Here is a 19,022-nt window from a genome sequence, read left to right as displayed (position 1 = left end):
TTCCTGTGAAGTCCACAGGAATTCTCCCTGAAATCACCTTGTTCTCTCAGTTTTCCCTGGGCTTTTGTTGTTTCTAAGTTAGATTCCTCTTTTCTCCTTAGTTTTTGTAATCCACTGAGTCCTGTCTCGCAGCAGTTCTTTTGTAGTAAGAAAAGCTAGTTTTAGACAGGTAAACTGAAACATTTTTTTACTATTTTTTTTTTTTTTTTTTTAAGAAAAAGCAACAAGCACAATCTATTTTAGAGAGTGAGTTAATTGTTCTTTGTCAAACAGTACACATGAGAGGTAGAATGTGGTATTTTGGTGGAAGCAGGAAGCTGGAGAACTTGTTTGTTTAAAATGAATGAGCATATGAATTATGAGTTAGGAAGCTGAAATCTTTAGACAAACTGTCACGTTCTTATTGTGACAAAGAATTACAAGCAATTAATCTGTTGAACTGACTGTTGATATGGAACTAGGAAAGAGTGAACTGGTCAGAGAGCACTAAAGGTGCTTTAAAAAGGTCTGAAGTTTAAAACACCACCAGGCTTGCTCGTCTGGGGGAGACATGTCATAGTTACGTTAAGAACACTGCTTTTGCCATTCTAACCTCACCTTTGGAAATGATCGCATATTAAATAGTTTTCTCATCTGCAGATCTCAATCCATGGATAAAAGCAAAACGCTTGTATTACAAACTTTGTTTAATTTCTAAAATGGCACAAAAATATAGTTAAAGACAATGAAAACTATTTTAATATCAAATGTTTCTCAAGTAAAAATTCCAGATGTGTTCCTATATCAGCACCAATTCCTGGATGCTTTTAGTGACTACAAAACTTGATTAACATAATTATAAAACTTTATCAGAATATATATGGTTTGTATCCAAAGCTATTATTATGTCATACTTCTGGAACATCTGGGTTTGTTCTGAATCAGTAGTTGAACTAGCTGAATGATGGTATGAAGGTTATGAGGCATACTAGCTTCCTAATTATATTTGAAGCAAAGACTTCTTATTTTTTTTATATAGCTTAACATTTTTTTCTCTTACCTAATTTGCTTTGCTCATTTAATTTCATTGAAATTAGTCCTGTTACTTCAATAGTTATTTTCTGACAGAAGTTTTCACCTGGAATATTCCATTTGCATAGGCAAGGAATGGAAGGCTACTCAAAGTCATTGAACGAGGACTGTTTATAAACATGACAGATCTTCCTAAGGACATTTCCAAAAGACAACATTTCTGGGCTGCACATCATGGTTTCTGATTCTGTGTGATTTTTTGCATGAAAGCTTTATTACTTTTAGTTTGCTTGTCTAAATAGTGCTTAATATACCCTGAAATCGGTATGAGATAATACACATTTTTAATAATGAGTGATTTGTACTTAAAATATAAGTACACTTATTTGAATTAAATCTAAATGTGATTTGAATGTCTCTTTCTACTCCAATGGTGTAACTGCAGTTTGTAATAGTTTCAGGCAGCCAAGATACTGGGTTAGTAAATCTGAATAAGTTGGGTACCTGCTGGTTAGTAGGGCATATACTGTTAACCTGTTGGTTAGTAGGCATGTCATGTCACCACTTTATTGAATCCCACAAAAAGAATTGAGAATGGACTTCATCAAAAACAGTTCAGGTGGCTTGAATATTTTTTGAGGCAAGTTGTACATATGGCATTTGCATACTTAATTTCAGGTTGTATCCTTTGAGCTGTTGTACTGGAATTTACTGAAATGCTTATCAGTTTCTAAGAAATCTATAGTGATGACCGTGTTAAGCAACTTGAGAAAATACTGTTCCCTGCATTGCCAGCTGATATCATGGCTGGTGGCTGTTACTGTTTGTAGGGAGAGGAAGGGCTGAACCCAAACCAAATTATTACATGAAAAATGTAGTGGACCACTCAGTGTTTCACTAGTCAGTCTTCTTTCAGCAGTATGCTATATAGGATCGGTTTGCAATTGTAAAGGTTTGTTTTCTTTCAGCATAAGCTCCTTATGTGATGACAGATTTCAAAGGAATATATTTTGACATGCATCTATGTATATGATTGTCTTTATAAGTGAGTAAATTGATAAAACTGTGGAGTTTTTGCATCTCTATTATATAAAAACAGAATAATGCAGCAGTAGCCTGGCAAATCTAGATAACTGCATCATAAATATTCTTTCCTGAAATTATGCTCACCCTTTTTTTTTTCCTCCTCAAGAACATCTGCACAGAGGTAATGATTTTTTGATGCCAAAATGTCAGGTAAAAGTGGACTCTTGTGTGTAAATGAAGATTATAATGATTTGACATTATCTTTTTATGCCACAGACTTGGCTCATTCAGTTCCTGAGACACAGTTCACTCTAATGCTACAACTGATGACTGTTTGAATAGTTATGTTACATTGTGCTTTGTTGAAGTTCTCTAAAACAATTTGATCTGTTATAATTGTTTTGTGGTTTTTTGTTTGTTTTTTCCTTCCTTTCCTCTTATCTTTTCTCTTTTCTGTACAGGTGATTTCTATTCACTCCTTTCCAAGCTGCTAGGAGAAAGGGAAGATGTTGCTCATGTGCATAAGCAAAACCCTACAGAAAAGGCAGAAACAGATCTTGTAGCTGAGATTGCTAATGTAGTCCAAAAGAAGGACCTTGCCAGAGAAATCACAAATCATGATGAGAGGGACAATACTATTCTTGTAAGAGACAGAATTCACAAATTTCACAGATTAGAGTCTACTTTGAGGCCACCAGAAAGCAGACATTTCTCTTTACAACATCCTAAGCATGGTGAGGGAAGCTGGGATAAAGAACATACAGGAGGTAGGTTAGGGGTTAATTTTATACAGTGAAATGCAATGTAAGAGCTGTGATCCACATTAGCAAAATCTGAAGGGAATATCAATCGATGCTTGGAAGTATTTTACATAACAGCTTTCCTAATTATGGAAATATTCTGCCCTTCTTTTATAGCTGTTTCAGTGGTTTCTTTTCCCCCTGTATATGAAGAAAGAATGTATACCAATAGCACAATACCAGTACTGTTTGGAATATAGAGTATTTTTTCCTCTCTCAAGACTTGTACTTAATGATTTGATATCAATTATAAAACATATCAATTATAAAACAAGCTAAACACGAGGATATAGAAGTCAGGGAAGAAGGATTTTTTTTAATACAATTAACAACTGTGAAATGATCACTGGGATAACCTATGTATTTTATGAGCTTTCTGATTTACCTTGGTTTGTCAGACACAAGATTTTATGAGGTTTATTGCTGTAATCCTATCGGCTGTTTTTCTCTCATTCAGAAAGAGTCATGAAAAATTATTCACAAGAAAAACATTGTGCATATTCATTTCAAATTGGCTTTGGCTATCCTAATATTCTTGGGCTGGCTGTTTTATTGTACTAGGATTATAATTCATTCCCTTCAGGTTTCTATGACAGCAGAAACCGTGGAAGTGTTGCGTTTGTTTTATTTTACTTGCATTTTCGTCTGTGTGATATTGATTGTGTTTAGTCTTGCTAATGTGGAAAGCCAGATAAGACAGTATGTGATAAGCATCTCATAAAAAAAAAAGATATGTATGCATGAAAGTCATCTGTATGCATAAGCTGTAGCAACACATGCTTGCTTTTATGTTGCAACCAATCAGCTTGATGTTTCCAAGTACTGTTGTATACAAATACACATCATATGTCATCCATTTGATTTTTATTTCTGTTCAAAATGTGAACATGTAGTATGTCTGTTTACATGAGATTTTGTTGCAGTATTCAAATTCAGCTCAATTCTGGGCTTGTATTTAACAGAGAGCCAAAGATGAGGACTTTCCAACGTACTATTATTTTAGGTGGTTAAATGAGAACCTATCAAACTATTGGTATAGAAGCAAGAAAACAGGCGGGACGTTATCATGTGCCTAACAAGTGATAATCATAAAAAATTCCATAGGCAATGCTGGAATCAAATGATTGGAAGGGTAATGTGTGTATATTTATGGAAAAAAAAAAAAAAAGGATTGTTAACCTCATAATAATCATATGTGATGTGTAAGGAGGAAAAAGGTTAAGAAAATTATTTCTTTTTTAACTGATTCAGAAGACGGAGTGTCAGTGAATTGAATAAATACCTAAGTTGCAACACCATATGGCATGAATTCTGACTGTAGAAATTGTTTGCTCTGCTACTTTAGTAGTTATATATTCATCTGGTTGGAATTTGTTGGTGGTGGGCTAATAAATGGACTTCGAAATGACTCAAGGCTGAGATACAGCAAAAAGCAAAACTGAAATGATCTCAGCATTCTTTTCCAATGTTTCTGATACTAACTACAGAAATTCTGAACTTCAGAAGCTATCAGCGCCATCTTTTGGCAAAAGAACTTTTATTGCAAAAAAAATCTTCAAGTATATGTTTAAATTCTGTTTTGGGATTTTACATATTAAAAGAACGCAAACCTGCTTCTCTAACAGATTTTCATTTAAAGGAGGAAGGAGTGGAATGTAAAGTGGTTTTATGTTGTCTTGATTTAATTTTAAGAAATAATTGCACCCATCATAAAATTATTTGTTAAATTGAATTAAAAAAAAAAAGACTGTGACTTGTGTTAAATTATAGTAGTAACTTCATTGAACTATTTAGCAATTACCAGAATTCTGAAAGTTTAATATTTTTAGTCTTACAAATCCTCATTTTTTTTAACGTGTAACAGACCTGAAATACCAAGCAAACAATACATTAGGTAAGATCATTATAAATATTGTGTTCATAACTTTATACTGCTTATAACCTTCCTGCACTGTGTTATATTACCACCCTGTCACTAGTCAAGCAAGTTGTTCAGCACCACTGCAACTGGTACAATTATACCTTCTAATTACAACAAGCAGTATAATTTTCCAAGTTTTAAAGCTCGTTTTATGGTGCTTATTTACATTTGTCAAAATATAAATGACTACTCTGATGGCAGGGAGTAAATGCAACATGAATAAAATTTGTAAAGTTAAGAACAAAAAAAAAGCTGCTAGGGATTTATGGACAGTAAGTTGCAATTTTACTAATAAATAGGGGCTTTAGTCTTTCACTTGTAGGGAGATTAAAATCTGACTTTCATGTTGTAATGCTATTTAATTCTTAAGAGTTTTATTGAATCAAATGAATTACTCTAAATTACAATATAGAGGATCTGATCCTTTAGTTTAGAAATCTCATTTACAACAAAAGCAATCATTGTATATCTATATACTAGAAAAAGTAACTTTAATTTGTTTTAATAGGGAAATGTAATTGTCTTTGGTTTAGTATGTAACTGGTCTATGGACTACTTAGTTCTGCAGGGAATTAACAACCAGTCTTAGATATATGAATATATGATAAATAAGTTTAGTAAGTAAGCTTTTGTAAAAAGTTAATTCCCGTAGGATACACCTTTGTAGAAGGACTTTCAGTGTGAAACCTGTAAATGGACAAGAAAAAATAACAGTAAACCAATTCTGAAAACCTGTAAGAAGATCCAAAGGTTGTGTAGAGGCTGGAGTTCTTGTGATTAGACTATATTTCACTGTTTATTTGATGTTTGGACTGGATGATTCTGAAGGGTGTTTCCAATCTAAATGATTCTATGATTTTATTGTTTTCATCTGTGAGAAATCTTTTTGTCCTTTAAAAGTAACTATGAAAATTGTGTATTTTGCATGCCTTTTTGGAAACTGAATTTTACAAAGGACAAAATACAGGCTTTCTGTATTGAGACTTTTTAGTTTTTCTGTCTTTTTTGGAAAAGTCTCAATGACCAAGGGGCACCAAAACATTAAATGTACGTAAGTTTTATGCAGGCTAACTTTGAGCAACTGATGAAGCAGACACTGGATTTCTGTCCTTTTATTCCTTTCAAAATCTGGGTGTCCTGGTACAGGTGAACATATCTGGTATTGCACCTGCTGCTACCAACTGAACAGTACAGAAGTACTGTGGTTTTTATGAATATGTGTAATTTTATTTTTATCAACAGTTCCTCTCTTAGTTTGGAACTTTTTTCACCTAAAACTGCTACAGTAAAATTTCTTGGTTTTGAATTTTCTGGTTCCTTTCTTATATTCACTGCAGGTAATGACTGTCTTAGGGTTGCATTAGCCAACAGAGTTTCTCTGTCACCTACTCATAGCTAGGTATCTAGAACTACAAAAATCAAATATCTCCTAGTCTGTGATAAGTTTTCAGCACTGTTTTTTTCTTTTCTCTGTGTAGATCGTAGAAAATAGTTTTCGCTCCACCACGTTTGCTTTTACTCCTTAGACTGCATCTCTTCCAAGTAAAAAGGAAGTGGGAGATATGCTTACCAGAAAGCTGGGTTGCAGAGGTTGTGATGAAGCTCTTGGAGATTGTGTCCCTTTTTATTTTCCCTTTCATGAGAATAACACTTCCAGATGAAGCCTGTTGTTTTCCTTGGGTAATTTGTGTTGAGAACTTGTTTCAAAGCACTGATCTTTCAGCACTTTGTGAATGGAGATCTGTATTACATGTGGCTAGGTTGTACCCCAATGATAGGTTTTGAGGATCACAGCAAAATACACAAACTTTGGGTTGAATTGAAATTTGCAAAACTGAAAATTGCAAAAATGATGCTATCAAACACTTTGAATACTACTGGAACAGTTCCAGGTTCAGATAACTGCAAAAAAACTCTTTTCTATTCACCTTCAGTTTGTCCATGTGTACCTACATACAAAACCTGTACCTTAGAAATATCCGAATTATGTTGAATAAATTCACATCCGAAAGAAAGGAGTGATGGATTTTCTAACATTCTTAACAGGTTTTGTTTTCTTTTTTGTTTTATCAGATTTAGTAACATTTTTCTTGTGGTTGTATTTTTTATTTTGGGGAATATAGTTCAATTATCTCTCAATAATGCAAGAGCAATCCAGACCAACCTCTTTCAAATTGCATATTAAGCAGTCTATTTGTAAGAAATTAATCCCTGTAGCCAACATCCTGCTACTTTTCCAAGTTTCAGACATCTCTGTTCACGCATTTAATCATTGTAAGTCTATTTTTAAATAAAGCAAAGATTGAAACAAACTTCTTTTTACGTCTGATTTTAATCTTTTTTGAATCTTAATTTGCAGCTATATTTTTCTCCCTTCATTGAGGAGTTTTACAATTTAAGACAAAACCAGAAAGTATCCATTTTTTTAGTAGTGGTTCCCTTGCTAAGTCCTGTATGTTTGGTTTAGTGTGAAAATCAGATTTGTATTATTCAAAAACTGCCCAGTATATGTTCTTAGAAAGTGCCCTAACATATAAACAGTGACAGGTACTTTACCCTCCTTCATTTCTTTCATCAGATTTAGACATCTATTTCCTATTCACTCCTGTAATCTTTGGATTAGGATACGAACACTAACTAGAGCTAATTAATGTATATGTTGGGTTTAAGAAATGTCATAGGCAAACTTCACAAAACTACTGTTTTATTTGTTTCTCTTTTCTGTTTATCTTGCTCTTTATCTTGCTTCTCTGAGTTGTTTTTTTTTCCTTTGTGTTAAAAGCTTTTTTGAAAAAAGTTGTGAATCAGCCACTTCAGATGTATAGATGGTCTAGTGATTCCTATTCTTTTGTTATGCTTTTTAAATAAAATACCGATAGGTTATTATTTAAATTTGCTTGCTTATTTTGGATAGTACTTGTATATTTCTGTAATCAACCAATATTAGAAAGTATTAACAAAGGTCTGAAGTTTCTCTCATCCTACATATAGCAGGATACCGGTGTTTGTGCATGCTTTACTGTAATAAAACTATGCTTGGAATTAAATTGCAATGCATTCATGGAAATTCTGCATGCAAGAGAATGTCCATACAATCCCCACTATTCCATGCAAAAAGCCAGTTAACCAGTTTTATGTTCTGTTTTTTTTGTGTGTGTGTGTGTGTGTTTTATTAGCATAAATGTGCTACATTAATGTCTGCCTTTTTTTTTATTGTTGTTTGTTTCTTTGGTCAGATTTCCACATAGAAGAGGCTGTGGAGTGGCCTGGGTTAGACCTCAATCTGGGCCAAGTTTCTGGGTTGGCTCTGGACCATGAAAATAACTTAGTTGTCTTCCACAGAGGTGATCATGTTTGGGATGAAAAGTAAGTAGATATTTTGCAGAATGGCTCATTAAAAGGTCAGTTTGGTGTATGTAGTTTGTGTATCTTCTCAAAGAAACAAAATAGATTGCAGTTCCTGTTCCGTTTAAGATTCAGCTCTTTGGTTGAAAGTGCTTTCAGGAGACTCAGAATGGAAGTGGTGACTGACATTTTCAGGACTATAGGGTTACTAGATCTTTAGACAGTAAGAATATGTCTCCAGAGAAAAATAATATTGTACATTATGTCTCCAAACTTATCCCTGCTTGTCCATGTCTTTGGTTGTACTAATAGGTCTGGGAGAATGCTGTTTTAGTAAGGTATATTAATATCTGGGTTTAAGACTTGCAAAGCTAGCTTCAGTGCTGGGAAAAAAAAAAAAAAAGGGAGGGTGGGGTGTAGAGCATTCATTCAAAATGGACTTTCACCATTAAAAACTAGTGTCATCACAATAAAAAAATCAAAATTTTATTCTGGCCATTTATTATTTTAGAAACAGAACATTCCAAATATAGTCTTTATTTATATAATGTCATTATGTCTTTAAGCTTTTAAACAGTATATCTAACCATTTAGTTGCAAAAAAAAATAAGTGAAACTGCAACAGAACACTGGGAGTAATTAATACTAGTTTATAACAGAATATTACGTAATACTCTTTGTAAATGTGCTTTTTAAATCTTCTTTCCAAGTATCTGTTCTTGATACTTACAAGGCTAAACAGTACAGTGTTTTTTTTCCAACTCTTGATGAATTTATTTTAAGATATTTTCTGAAAATTAGAGGAGACAGCTTTCTCAGCCTTATAGTAAAATGATGCTTAGAATACTCTTCTATGGAGAAAAATCAATTGTTTTTTGGCTAAGTATAACATAATGTAGAAGATAAGGCAATCATTTAAGTTTCTTGTGCTTGGTATCAGTGATCTCTCCAGCTCAAGTGAAGTGTAGACTATCAAACTTGAAAGGATGGTGCATGCTGCAACTTGTATTACTCAATCTTCGACTAAAAGCTGGTATTGATTTGTTTTTTCTAATCCTCCTACAGATGAATATAAATTTTCTTCTTTGTGTCATTGAAGAAAGTATCGAAAAAACATTCGAAAATAAACCGGCAGTTTTGTTCATTTCTCACATCTGAAACGTATCTTTTGGGGGGATTCTGACAACTGAGGTATACCCACAGCCCAGAGCACAAAACTGGAATTTGAGACCAAGCAGTATTTAGGAAGTCTACAGAGGTTAAACTTAAACTTGAAATTTGGTGGATGAGCTATTAGATCAATAAGGAATTGGCTGCGTGGCCTCATCCAAAGAGTTAGTCTGTGGCTCAATGTCCAAATTGAAACCAGTAATCAGTGGTGTCCCTCAACAGTCCATACTGAGACCAATAGTATTTAATATCTTAATTAATGACACAGGTACCCTCAGCAAGTTTGTGGTTGACACCAAAGTGAGTGGTGCTGTTGACCCTTTACTGGGGAAGGGATGCCATCCAGACATACCTGGATAGGCTTGAGAGGTGGGCCCATGTGAACCTCATGAGGTTCAACATGGCCAAGTGCAAGGTGCTGCACCTGGGTCAGGGCAATCAATATAGGCTGGATGATGAAGTGATTGAGTGCAGCCCTGCAGAGAAGGACCTTAGGATACTGGTAGATGAAAAATTGGATATGAGCTGGCAATGTACACTTGCAGCCCAGAAATCCAGCTGTATCCTGATGGGCTGCATCAAAAGGACTGTGGCCAGCTCTGGGGTCCCCAGCACGAGAAGGACATGGACCTGTTAGGGCAAGTCCAGAGGAAGCCACAGGAACATTCAGAGGGCTGAAGCACCTCTCCTGTGCACAGAGGCTTAGAGAGTTGGGGTTGTTCAGCCTGGAGAAGAGAATGCTCTAGTGAGACAATATAACCATTGTCCAATGTATTAAAGCAGTTTATAATAAGGAGAAAGGCTTTTAACCAGAGCCTGTAGTCACAGGGCCATGGGAAGTGGTTTTAAACTGAAAGAAGGTAGATTTAGATCAGATATTAGGTAGAAGGTTCTTACTCTGAGGGTGGCGAGGCACTGGCACAGGTTGCCCAGGGAAGCTGTGGATGTCCCAGCCCTGGAGGTGTTCAAGGCCAGGCTGGACGGGGCTTTGAGCAGCCTGGTCTAGTGGGAGGTGTCCCTGCCCATGGCAGGGGGTTGGTACTGGATGGTCTTTAAGGTCCCTTCCAAACCATTCTATGAGTCTGTGATTCTAAACAAAACAAGAACTTCTAATGGTGTGGGTGCAGAGGATCAGAGTTGTGGTCTGAAATCTAGAAACTGATGTACCCAATACCTGTGCTGGGTCATGCTAAAGATTCGCTTAATTCAGTCCAGTCCTGGACAACAGCAGATGCTCATACTCTGAGTATTTGAAGCCTGTGACTAAGGGACTTCCCAGGGTGGAAAAAAAAAAAAAAAAAAAAAAAAAAAAAAAAAAAAAAAACAAAAAACAAAAAAAAAAAAAAAAAAAAACACTACTTGTGTTTATAATCTCTAGAGAGTTTCCCCATCAATAAATGTGCCAGGTTATTTATGGTTTTGGAACTTGGAACCCATGTAAAACCTTTATACCCTTACCAGTGAATTCTGCAGTTTGACTGTTGCACTAAGTGTGGGAAAGTCCTTGTCTTAAAAGTATTGCACCTGCTACCTCATCACTCATTTTATGGTCATCAGTTTGCTTCTGCCAACAATACACTATCATTTCCAATTTATCTTCTCCTGACACTCATAATTTCTTTGTGCTCCTTTAATATCCCTATCAGTTCCCTCATTTCCAGTGAGGTATTTCCATGAGAGTCCCAGTGTATTTGGTCCCCTTTGTATCAAAATAATTCATCATTATTACTGTCATCTCTGTATCTTCTTCTAGTTCTTACTTCCTGAGATGGGGGAAAGGAAGTATGCTTCAGGGTTATGTGTTTAAAGCACCTTCTGTCTTCCATCCTTTGTTCCTTCTGAATAATGTATAACATTGTATTCACTCTCGTCTGCCACTGAGTAGTCAGCCTTGAGTTAGCACCCTCGAGCTAACACCTGAGAGACAGTTTCTTTCTCTCATTTGTTAGTTATCCTGCGTATTTTCTGAAATGTGCTAAGTGTTTCCATATGGTAATGGTAAAATATCACATGTTAATCTGCACGTGAGTTTAGTGTGGAGGCTCACCATATTTGCCATAATGCAGGGATTGAAGTTGGAAAAAAGTAAAACTTCCTGACTGAAGATATCTGTGTGTAGAATCCTTAATTCACTTAAGGATTCACTTGTTTTGTTCACAAGTGTTGTTTTATTCCTCCTCTTGTGGAGCATAGTTGATCAGTTTATAGGAAATTTATTTCTCTTCTATGAAGAAAGGCTGAGAGAGCTGGGGCTGTTCAGCCTAGAGAAGGCTCTGGGATGACCTTATGGCACATTTTCAATACTTAAAGGGGGCTTATAAAAAGGATGGAGAGTGACTTTCTGCTCAGTCAGATAATGACAGGACAAGGGGGAGTGGTTTTGAACTAAAAGAGTGGAGATTTCGATTAGATGTTAGGAGGAAATTAGTCACTGAGAGGGTGGTGAGGCACTGGCACAGGTTGCCCAGAGAGGCTGTGGATGCCCCATCCCTGGAGGTGTCCAAGGCCAGGCTGGATGGGGCTCTGGGCAACCTGGTCTAGTGGATGGCATCTGTGCCCACGGCAGGGGCGTTAGAGCTGGATGGTCTTTGAGGTCCCTTCCAACCCTTCCAAACCTAGTGCTGTTAGGAGCCCTTAAAATAGATAAGCTAAAACTTCTGTGGGCCTGTATATAGAGTAGAGTGACTTTAAAACAATGTATGTGGAAAACATGACTGAAGCTAAATATTTGTTCCAAATCTTGCTGCATAGGAAATATGCATACTTTTGTGTGCTCAGCCAGTGAGCCTCCCTTTCAACTTTCATTTATTTCATGTGCATATGAAATAGTTTGGGGACTGTTTCATGGGCTGTGGTGAAAAAAAAAGAAAAAAAGTAATGTATTTGTTCTTATTTTTCATTAAGAAGGAATAGAAAAAGGTTATTTTGAAAGGGAATTATCATGGCTTTATATGTAGAAGAGGGATAAGAAGTTATCAGGCTTGTAAGTTAGTGTTTATCATTAGCAGCAAATACACAAGTAACGGAGTATAATATTCCTCGGCAAAACATAAACATGAATCGAGCCTGAAAGCCCAGAATTTATTTTCTCTGTTTCAGTGCTTCTGTCACAGTACAGAAACAAATTAAAAATAAAATAAAATAAAATAAAAATATCTGTGCTGTTAGGCACTGCACAAATGTTTCCAATGCATTATTAATATATGCCATAAAAGCTGGATCCTCATTCAACTAAATATAGCTGGATGAATGGTCTGTGCTCCTGTAAGGCAACTTCAGTCTGCTTTAGAGAGCAAAAACAGTTACAAAATGACAAGCCCTGTAATATAGTAGCAGCTTTTCAGTGGCTCTAACATTCCTTCTGGGCATGGTTTAAAAAAAAAAAAAAAAAAAAAGCTCCTTTAATGAGTCTTCTTCTTTTACCACATGCTGTCGTCAGTTTTATGTCTTTCGTGCCATATGCAGTGTATGCTATTCAAAATGTAAATGTTTTATATATATATATATATATATATATATATATATACATGTATATATATGAACTATTCAGCTGGCTGAGCAATGAATCAGCTGGAAGTTCTTTTGGAATTTGTGATGAAAAATGATTGACCATGTGTGCAACTTATAAAAGACATAATACAGAATATATAATGCATTCTTGAACATCTGTTATTGCATTCTTAACAAGTTAGGTAGGTTAATTTAGGCTGAGCACGATGCCACAGTGGTGATGGATTATTGATTGAGAGTAGAGCTCAGGGTTGTACTTTCAAGGTTTATGAGATCAGGTGGCCTGTCTAGATTTTAATATGAAACACACCAGAAGAAAATCAGATGTAGCAATAAATTATTTGCATTAGTGTAAAGTGGGCAGCTGAAGTAGAAAAACAGCTATGAAATTGTATTGGAGCTTGAAATTAGAAGTTGTGACAGATGCAGCATGTTTCAGTTGTCCTTTAACATGAAACTGCAGAATCTATTAGAAAGCCATGCTGAGAGCAGAGTAATATGACATATAACAGTAAGGTTTTAATTCTTTTCTTGGTCTGCTTTTGCTTCTTTTAAGCTAGCAGGAGTCAGCATAGTCTGTGTCCTCATTTATCAAATGAAACAAAGAAGCACGGAGTAGCTTGGAAAATGTTCATAAGCCCTGGAAAGGAAAGAATGACTCTGTAGCATACTAGTCTTACTGCTAGAAAAAGATATTTATCAGGGAGAAGACACATGAAAGATCAGTCCCATAACCTCATTTCAAAGTTCACTAGGCTTCCTTTGCTGAAAATACCATGCAATCTCATACTTATGCTGAAAGCACTCGGTTCCCAGCAGAGCTGGGAACCCAGCAGAGTTGTTAACAGGAAATGCTTAGAAGTCTGGACAGGACAGTTACTAGGATCAGGAATAATAATAAGGAAAAACAATCAGTTTTTAAGCTGTCTACCTAGTCAGTTCTGCAGAGAGATAGAATCTTGTTTTCTTCTTGTCGTTGCTGTTGCTGTTTCTGTACGATACGTACCCTCACTAAGATTCTCATCTGTGATTAGCTGTGCTGATTAATAATAATAGTCTTCACAGAGCTTGAGCCTAGAAAGGTTTTCACCCATATCCATTAACATAAGATAAACTAAAACATTTTTAGCGAAGATAAATAGCTAGCAAGCAAGCATTCATCATGCAGCTGTGGAAAGGAGAAAAATCATCCATGTGTTGGAATAAAATTCTTGACCCCAAGCCCAGTTATTTGCATGCATACACAAAGGTGCAACATAAGCCAAGCACCTCAGAAACTTCTGTTCTGCTGCCAAACATTCGTTCAGTCTGTCCAGCTTTGGTCTTCTGGTTGTGGTCATCTGTGCCTTAGGAATATTAGATTCCTGGGCCCCTGTCATTTACTGAAATCAAGCATTGTGGGTTGGGGTTTTTTTATTTTTTAATTTTGTGGGAGCTTTTGTTATTGGCTTTTTTGTTTGTTTTTGTTTTTAAAGAAAATGCTCAAAAACAAGAGAACTTGCCTTAGAATATAACTTTCAATAATGATAAAAACCAAAATCTACTGGGCCATCATTAAATAAGCAAATAAATATCAGTAGGGCATTGTGTGCCAGTAGTCTTACCCTTGTTAGCTACGTGCCAGCAATGTGTCCACCCCACCAAGAAAGCCAACGTTGTTCTTGGCTGCACTAGGCAGAGTACTGCCTGCAGATCGAGAGGGGTGAGGTGGCCCTTCTCCTCCACGCGGTGCTGATGAGGCCACACCTGGCGTACTGTGGATGATGGAGATGAAGGGACTGGAGTACCTCTCCTGTGAGGAGAGGCTGAGAGGGCTGCGACTGTTCAGCCTGGAGGAGGCTCAGCCATTGATGTGTACAAACACCTGAAGGGAGGGTGCAGAGAGGATGGAGACAGGCTCTTTTCAGTGGTGCCCTGTGCCAGGACAAAAGGCAGTGGGCACAGACAGGAACACAGGTTCCCTCTGAACACCAGGAGCACTGCCTTGCTGTATGGGTGACTGCGCAGTGGCATAGGCTGTCCAGAGAGCCTGGGGGCTCTCCCTCCTTGGAGATCTTCAGAAGCCATTTGGACATGGTCCTGGGCAACCTGCTGGTCCTGTGGGAGCAGGGGGTATCACCAGATGACCTCCAGAGGTCCCTGCCAATGTCAGCTATTCTGTGTGTCTCATTGCAGCATCACGGCAGAGTGTTCAGGGGGGCTCAGTGAGAGATTTAGTAATGCCTTGTGCATAACCATTCACAGTGAAAAGGGTATATTGATTCCTGTCAGAGGTTGAAGAAGTAGGCAAAGATAGTTACCATATATAAAGATAATATCTAAACACTATTTCTAATTGTAGCCTATGGAGAAATTAGAACGCATTCTCTCAGACTTTTCTGGTTATATATGAAACTAGTAGTGCCTTTCCGCATTGAAAATTCTAGACATATAAATATTTAATGTTATGGAGAGGCTGGGCTACCAGCACTGTACCATATAAAGTCTTAATAGCTTTATTCATAGCCTGGTCTGTGACTATAAAGCATGTTCCTGTTTACCAAGGTACATCAGTCATAGCTGGATTTATCTTAGGGGGATTAATAAACAGCTTTAAAAATATAAGACAGGAGGGAAGAGTATGTCATGCTTTCATGTGTTTTTTGTCCATAATCAAATACCCTTTTCTAACATTTAGGCTTAAATTTTGTTCAAAATGTTTTATGTGCTCTATTTGCCTTCACTGAAGGCTGAACACATTTCAACAGGTTACAGTAATAGCCAGCTTCTCTGTATGGGTACAGATGACTAATCTTCTATTCTTCGTTAAGTGCATGATAATTTTACATCTGGCAAGTGTCTTCTAGAAGGTTAAGCAATGGTCGTTCTTTATGTCTGAATTATATAGTAACATGTTTAAATGTTTTTATTAATATATTCCACGTACCTTGAAAATTACATGTGGAGTTGTGGGGTTAAGAGAAACACATCTCATATCCTATAGTCTCCTGCAAGGGCACTCTGGAAAGGATAAGTACCTTAAGATCTGAATGTTACAGTAGCAGATTCTGGCAAAATAACAAATTATGTTTGAAAAGAAAACAAACAACAAAAAAGCATGAACACAGCCTACCTTCGTACAAAGTATACAAGTTCATACAGGTAATTATGCCCTGGTGATTAGCTATGTTAGGCTAAATTGTTTGATTTCCCACCTCTAATTTGCCACAGCAAATAAAAAAGCAAACAAACTAACAATTAAAAAATATTTTTTTTGTTTGCTTGCTTGCTTTAGGATTGTCTTAATTATTGCTGTGTTGATTTGGTACTCCTTTAGTTAGGAAGTCGTAACCTCAGTAGGAAATGCAGACATCCCAACATTAGAACTCTCACGATCATACAATATTACAAGGCTTATTTAAAAACAAAACAAAACAAAAGGTGCTAGTAACCCACACTGGATTTAAACTGGAATTAGCTGGAATTAAATATAAAACCTGTCTTTGAGTTGCATGTGTAGTGGTCATCATTGGACTGTTCTAATGCTGACTTTGTATTACAATATTTTTGTGTAGTTCTTTTGACAGCAAATTTGTTTATCAGCAAAGAGGACTTGGACCAATTGAACAGAACACAATATTTGTCCTGAATCCAAGTACTGCAAAACTGCTGCATTCCACAGGCAAAAGTCTGTAAGTTTTTTGTTTTTCTTTTCTTTTGTTGTTGTTGTTTTTATTAATAGAACTATTAGCATTTCTACATATTTTAGCCTCAAAAGTCACCAACCCATTTTCACATATCTGGTTTGTATTACGTTATGTGATCTTGTGTTTATTTGAACAAAAAAAAAAAGCCCAGCAAGTAATAATTATAACCATTTCCAACTTGACTACATCTGTTTTCTGGTAATTCATCTAATTTCATCTACCAGCCAGATTCACAGAAATGCAGAGCTGAAGACTATTGTATATTTTCTTTAAAGATGCCAAATGTTAGCCTGAGTGAGAAAGCAGAGATCAAGTGAATTCTGGATTTGAGACACTCTTGTCAAGGAAATTCTTTAGTTACAGTGTATATATTTTGTGAAATATTAACAGGTTGTTAATTTTTGAGCATTTCTTGATCTGTAGATAAAAAATAAAATCTTTAAATCTAACTTATATCATTCTTCCTGAAAGATGTCTCTAATTTGCTTCTTCTACATTTGTGCTTGCAGATTTTATTTACCACATGGTTTGAGTATAGATAAGAATGGTAACTACTGGCTCACTGATGTAGCTCTCCATCAGGTATGCTTTTGAACCCTTAACACAAGGACCTTAGTGTTGTGCCATTTTTGTTGTGCCATTCTAGAGATTTATGTAAACTTACGATTATGATGTAAACTGTTTATGTAGGCTTGTTAAGACAAACATTAAGAATATGCCTATGGAAATTGACCCCTATAGCCTTCATGGAATATAGTTGTGTAGAATAATTTGAGCAAAGTATTCAGAACTAAAAGTGCCTGTTTTAAAATAGTGATTCTTTTGAAAGAGAACAGATTTTTCTGCTACATCTTTGCTTATCAATTTTCCTATGCACTCAAGTTCAGAATATGAAACAAATTTGTTTGCTGTAATCATAGGAAATTATATTTTATGCAGAAGTTTCCCACAATCAGAATGGTTATAAAACTGGTAATAGATGTTATAGTCAAGATATTAAGGTTGTGTTTAGTGTATGCATTTATTTTATACAGAGTAATAGATATCCTTTTCATAGGCAGACATCCGTCTTATATTTCACCCTCCATAATTGAAACCTCTTATCTTTTGCTATTGATTTAAAAGGTTTTCAAACTGGGAGCAGATTCAAAAGAACCACTACTGACCCTAGGAGTAGCTTTGCAACCAGGCAGTGACAAAAATCATTTCTGTCAACCAACTGATGTGGCTGTGGATCCAATCACCGGCAGCGTTTATGTATCTGACGGCTACTGTAACAGCCGAATCATCCAGTTCTCTCCGAATGGATTGTACATTATGCAGTGGGGAGAAGGTCAGAGCTCACTGATACTCTGCTATCATGAATTCATGTTATCATCAGCTGTGAGATTGTCGATACTGTTATTAGTGTGATTTATAAACGTCTATTATAATAATACTATGAAGGCCCCAGTTCAATTTTGCCCATCTTATTAAATTCCAGATTTTTCTCTAATGTTTATACAGCTAGTTGTAGTGGGTATTTATATATTCTCTAAAAAAATAAAAAATAAGAGTCTGTTAGCATGCATTCAGCACGTCCTTTCTTAGCAATAAAATATTTAGACTTTCAAAAGTAATAATATTTTTTCTAAAAGTGTGGTCAAATGGTACAAGCCTTTATCATCTTTCTTAGATTTATGCCATGATCCCATCTATTTTAGGTTTTGTGAATAATTACATTTCTGTCTGACTCAAATTTATGTTATCAGGGATTATGCTATTGTAGAGAAATAGCTCATTCACAAATTCAGGTTTTACAAAGATAATGCAAAAGTCTACAATAGTTTACCTAAATGAGTAAAACTGTTAGGAGAAGAACAAAAACTTTTCCCAATATTATGCTGCATTATGTGAAATGCTGCTATTTCTAAGCAGAACTTTGTGTACTTTAACCCAAATGTGTACATTTTGTGTTGCAGAGACTTCTTTAGGCAGAGCCAGACCTGGACAGTTTAATATCCCCCACAGCTTAGCCCTGATCCCTGACTTCAGTCAGCTCTGTGTTGCGGACAGGGAAAATGGTCGAATTCAGTGTTTCAGATTAGGAACTGGGGAGTTCGTAAAAGAGATCAAGCACAAATCATTTGGAAGAGAGTTGTTTGCAGTTTCATATGCTCCAGGTAATATTTTTTTTCCTGTACTTCAGATTTCAAGTAGTTCTTTAATGCCAGTATGTCACTGTGTGCAATGTCATTTCATGAAGAGTGCTATCATGTATCTTTAGCCAGATATTTATTCTTTTTCAAAGTAGTGCTGACGTAATGGAAAATTTTAGAACTGTCCTATTTTCCTGTTTGCGGTGGGGGGCATGAGAGAAGCTTGCATATAATCTCTACTCCTGAGAAATGACTGATTAGACACTCTAAATGTAATGTCAACAAGCAGATTATATTGTTTGCTTCCTAGTGACGGCACAGTCCATAATTAGTAATAATGTTTTAAAATATTCATTTCAAGCTCCATTGAAGAGAGCAAACTAAAGAGCTTCCAAGCCATCAAGTGTTGAGTTTC

General features: G+C 36.0%; 1 protein-coding gene across 14 annotated transcripts in view; it reads left to right on the top strand.

Moving 5' to 3' along the window:
• PAM (peptidylglycine alpha-amidating monooxygenase) overlaps positions 1–19,022 on the top strand; it is a 141,507-nt gene that overhangs the window by 112,130 nt on the left and 10,355 nt on the right. For 8 of the 14 annotated variants that reach the window (XM_040540664.1, XM_040540660.1, XM_040540661.1 and 5 more), the window contains 5 exons: positions 7,995–8,124; positions 16,338–16,454; positions 16,979–17,051; positions 17,595–17,802; positions 18,431–18,631. In XM_040540664.1, coding sequence (XP_040396598.1) covers positions 7,995–8,124; positions 16,338–16,454; positions 16,979–17,051; positions 17,595–17,802; positions 18,431–18,631 — 729 coding nt within the window. Of the gene's footprint in view, positions 1–2,498; positions 2,805–7,994; positions 8,125–16,337; positions 16,455–16,978; positions 17,052–17,594; positions 17,803–18,430; positions 18,632–19,022 lie in introns of all 14 variants that reach the window. The other 6 variants (XM_040540658.1, XM_040540654.1, XM_040540655.1 and 3 more) reach the window with 1 other exon arrangement.

The sequence above is a fragment of the Cygnus olor genome, chromosome Z, assembly GCF_009769625.2.
Source record: "Cygnus olor isolate bCygOlo1 chromosome Z, bCygOlo1.pri.v2, whole genome shotgun sequence".
Lineage (NCBI taxonomy): Eukaryota > Metazoa > Chordata > Aves > Anseriformes > Anatidae > Cygnus > Cygnus olor.
Note: the sequence above shows the minus strand (reverse complement) of the source record. Positions and strands in the feature narration are given on the sequence as shown.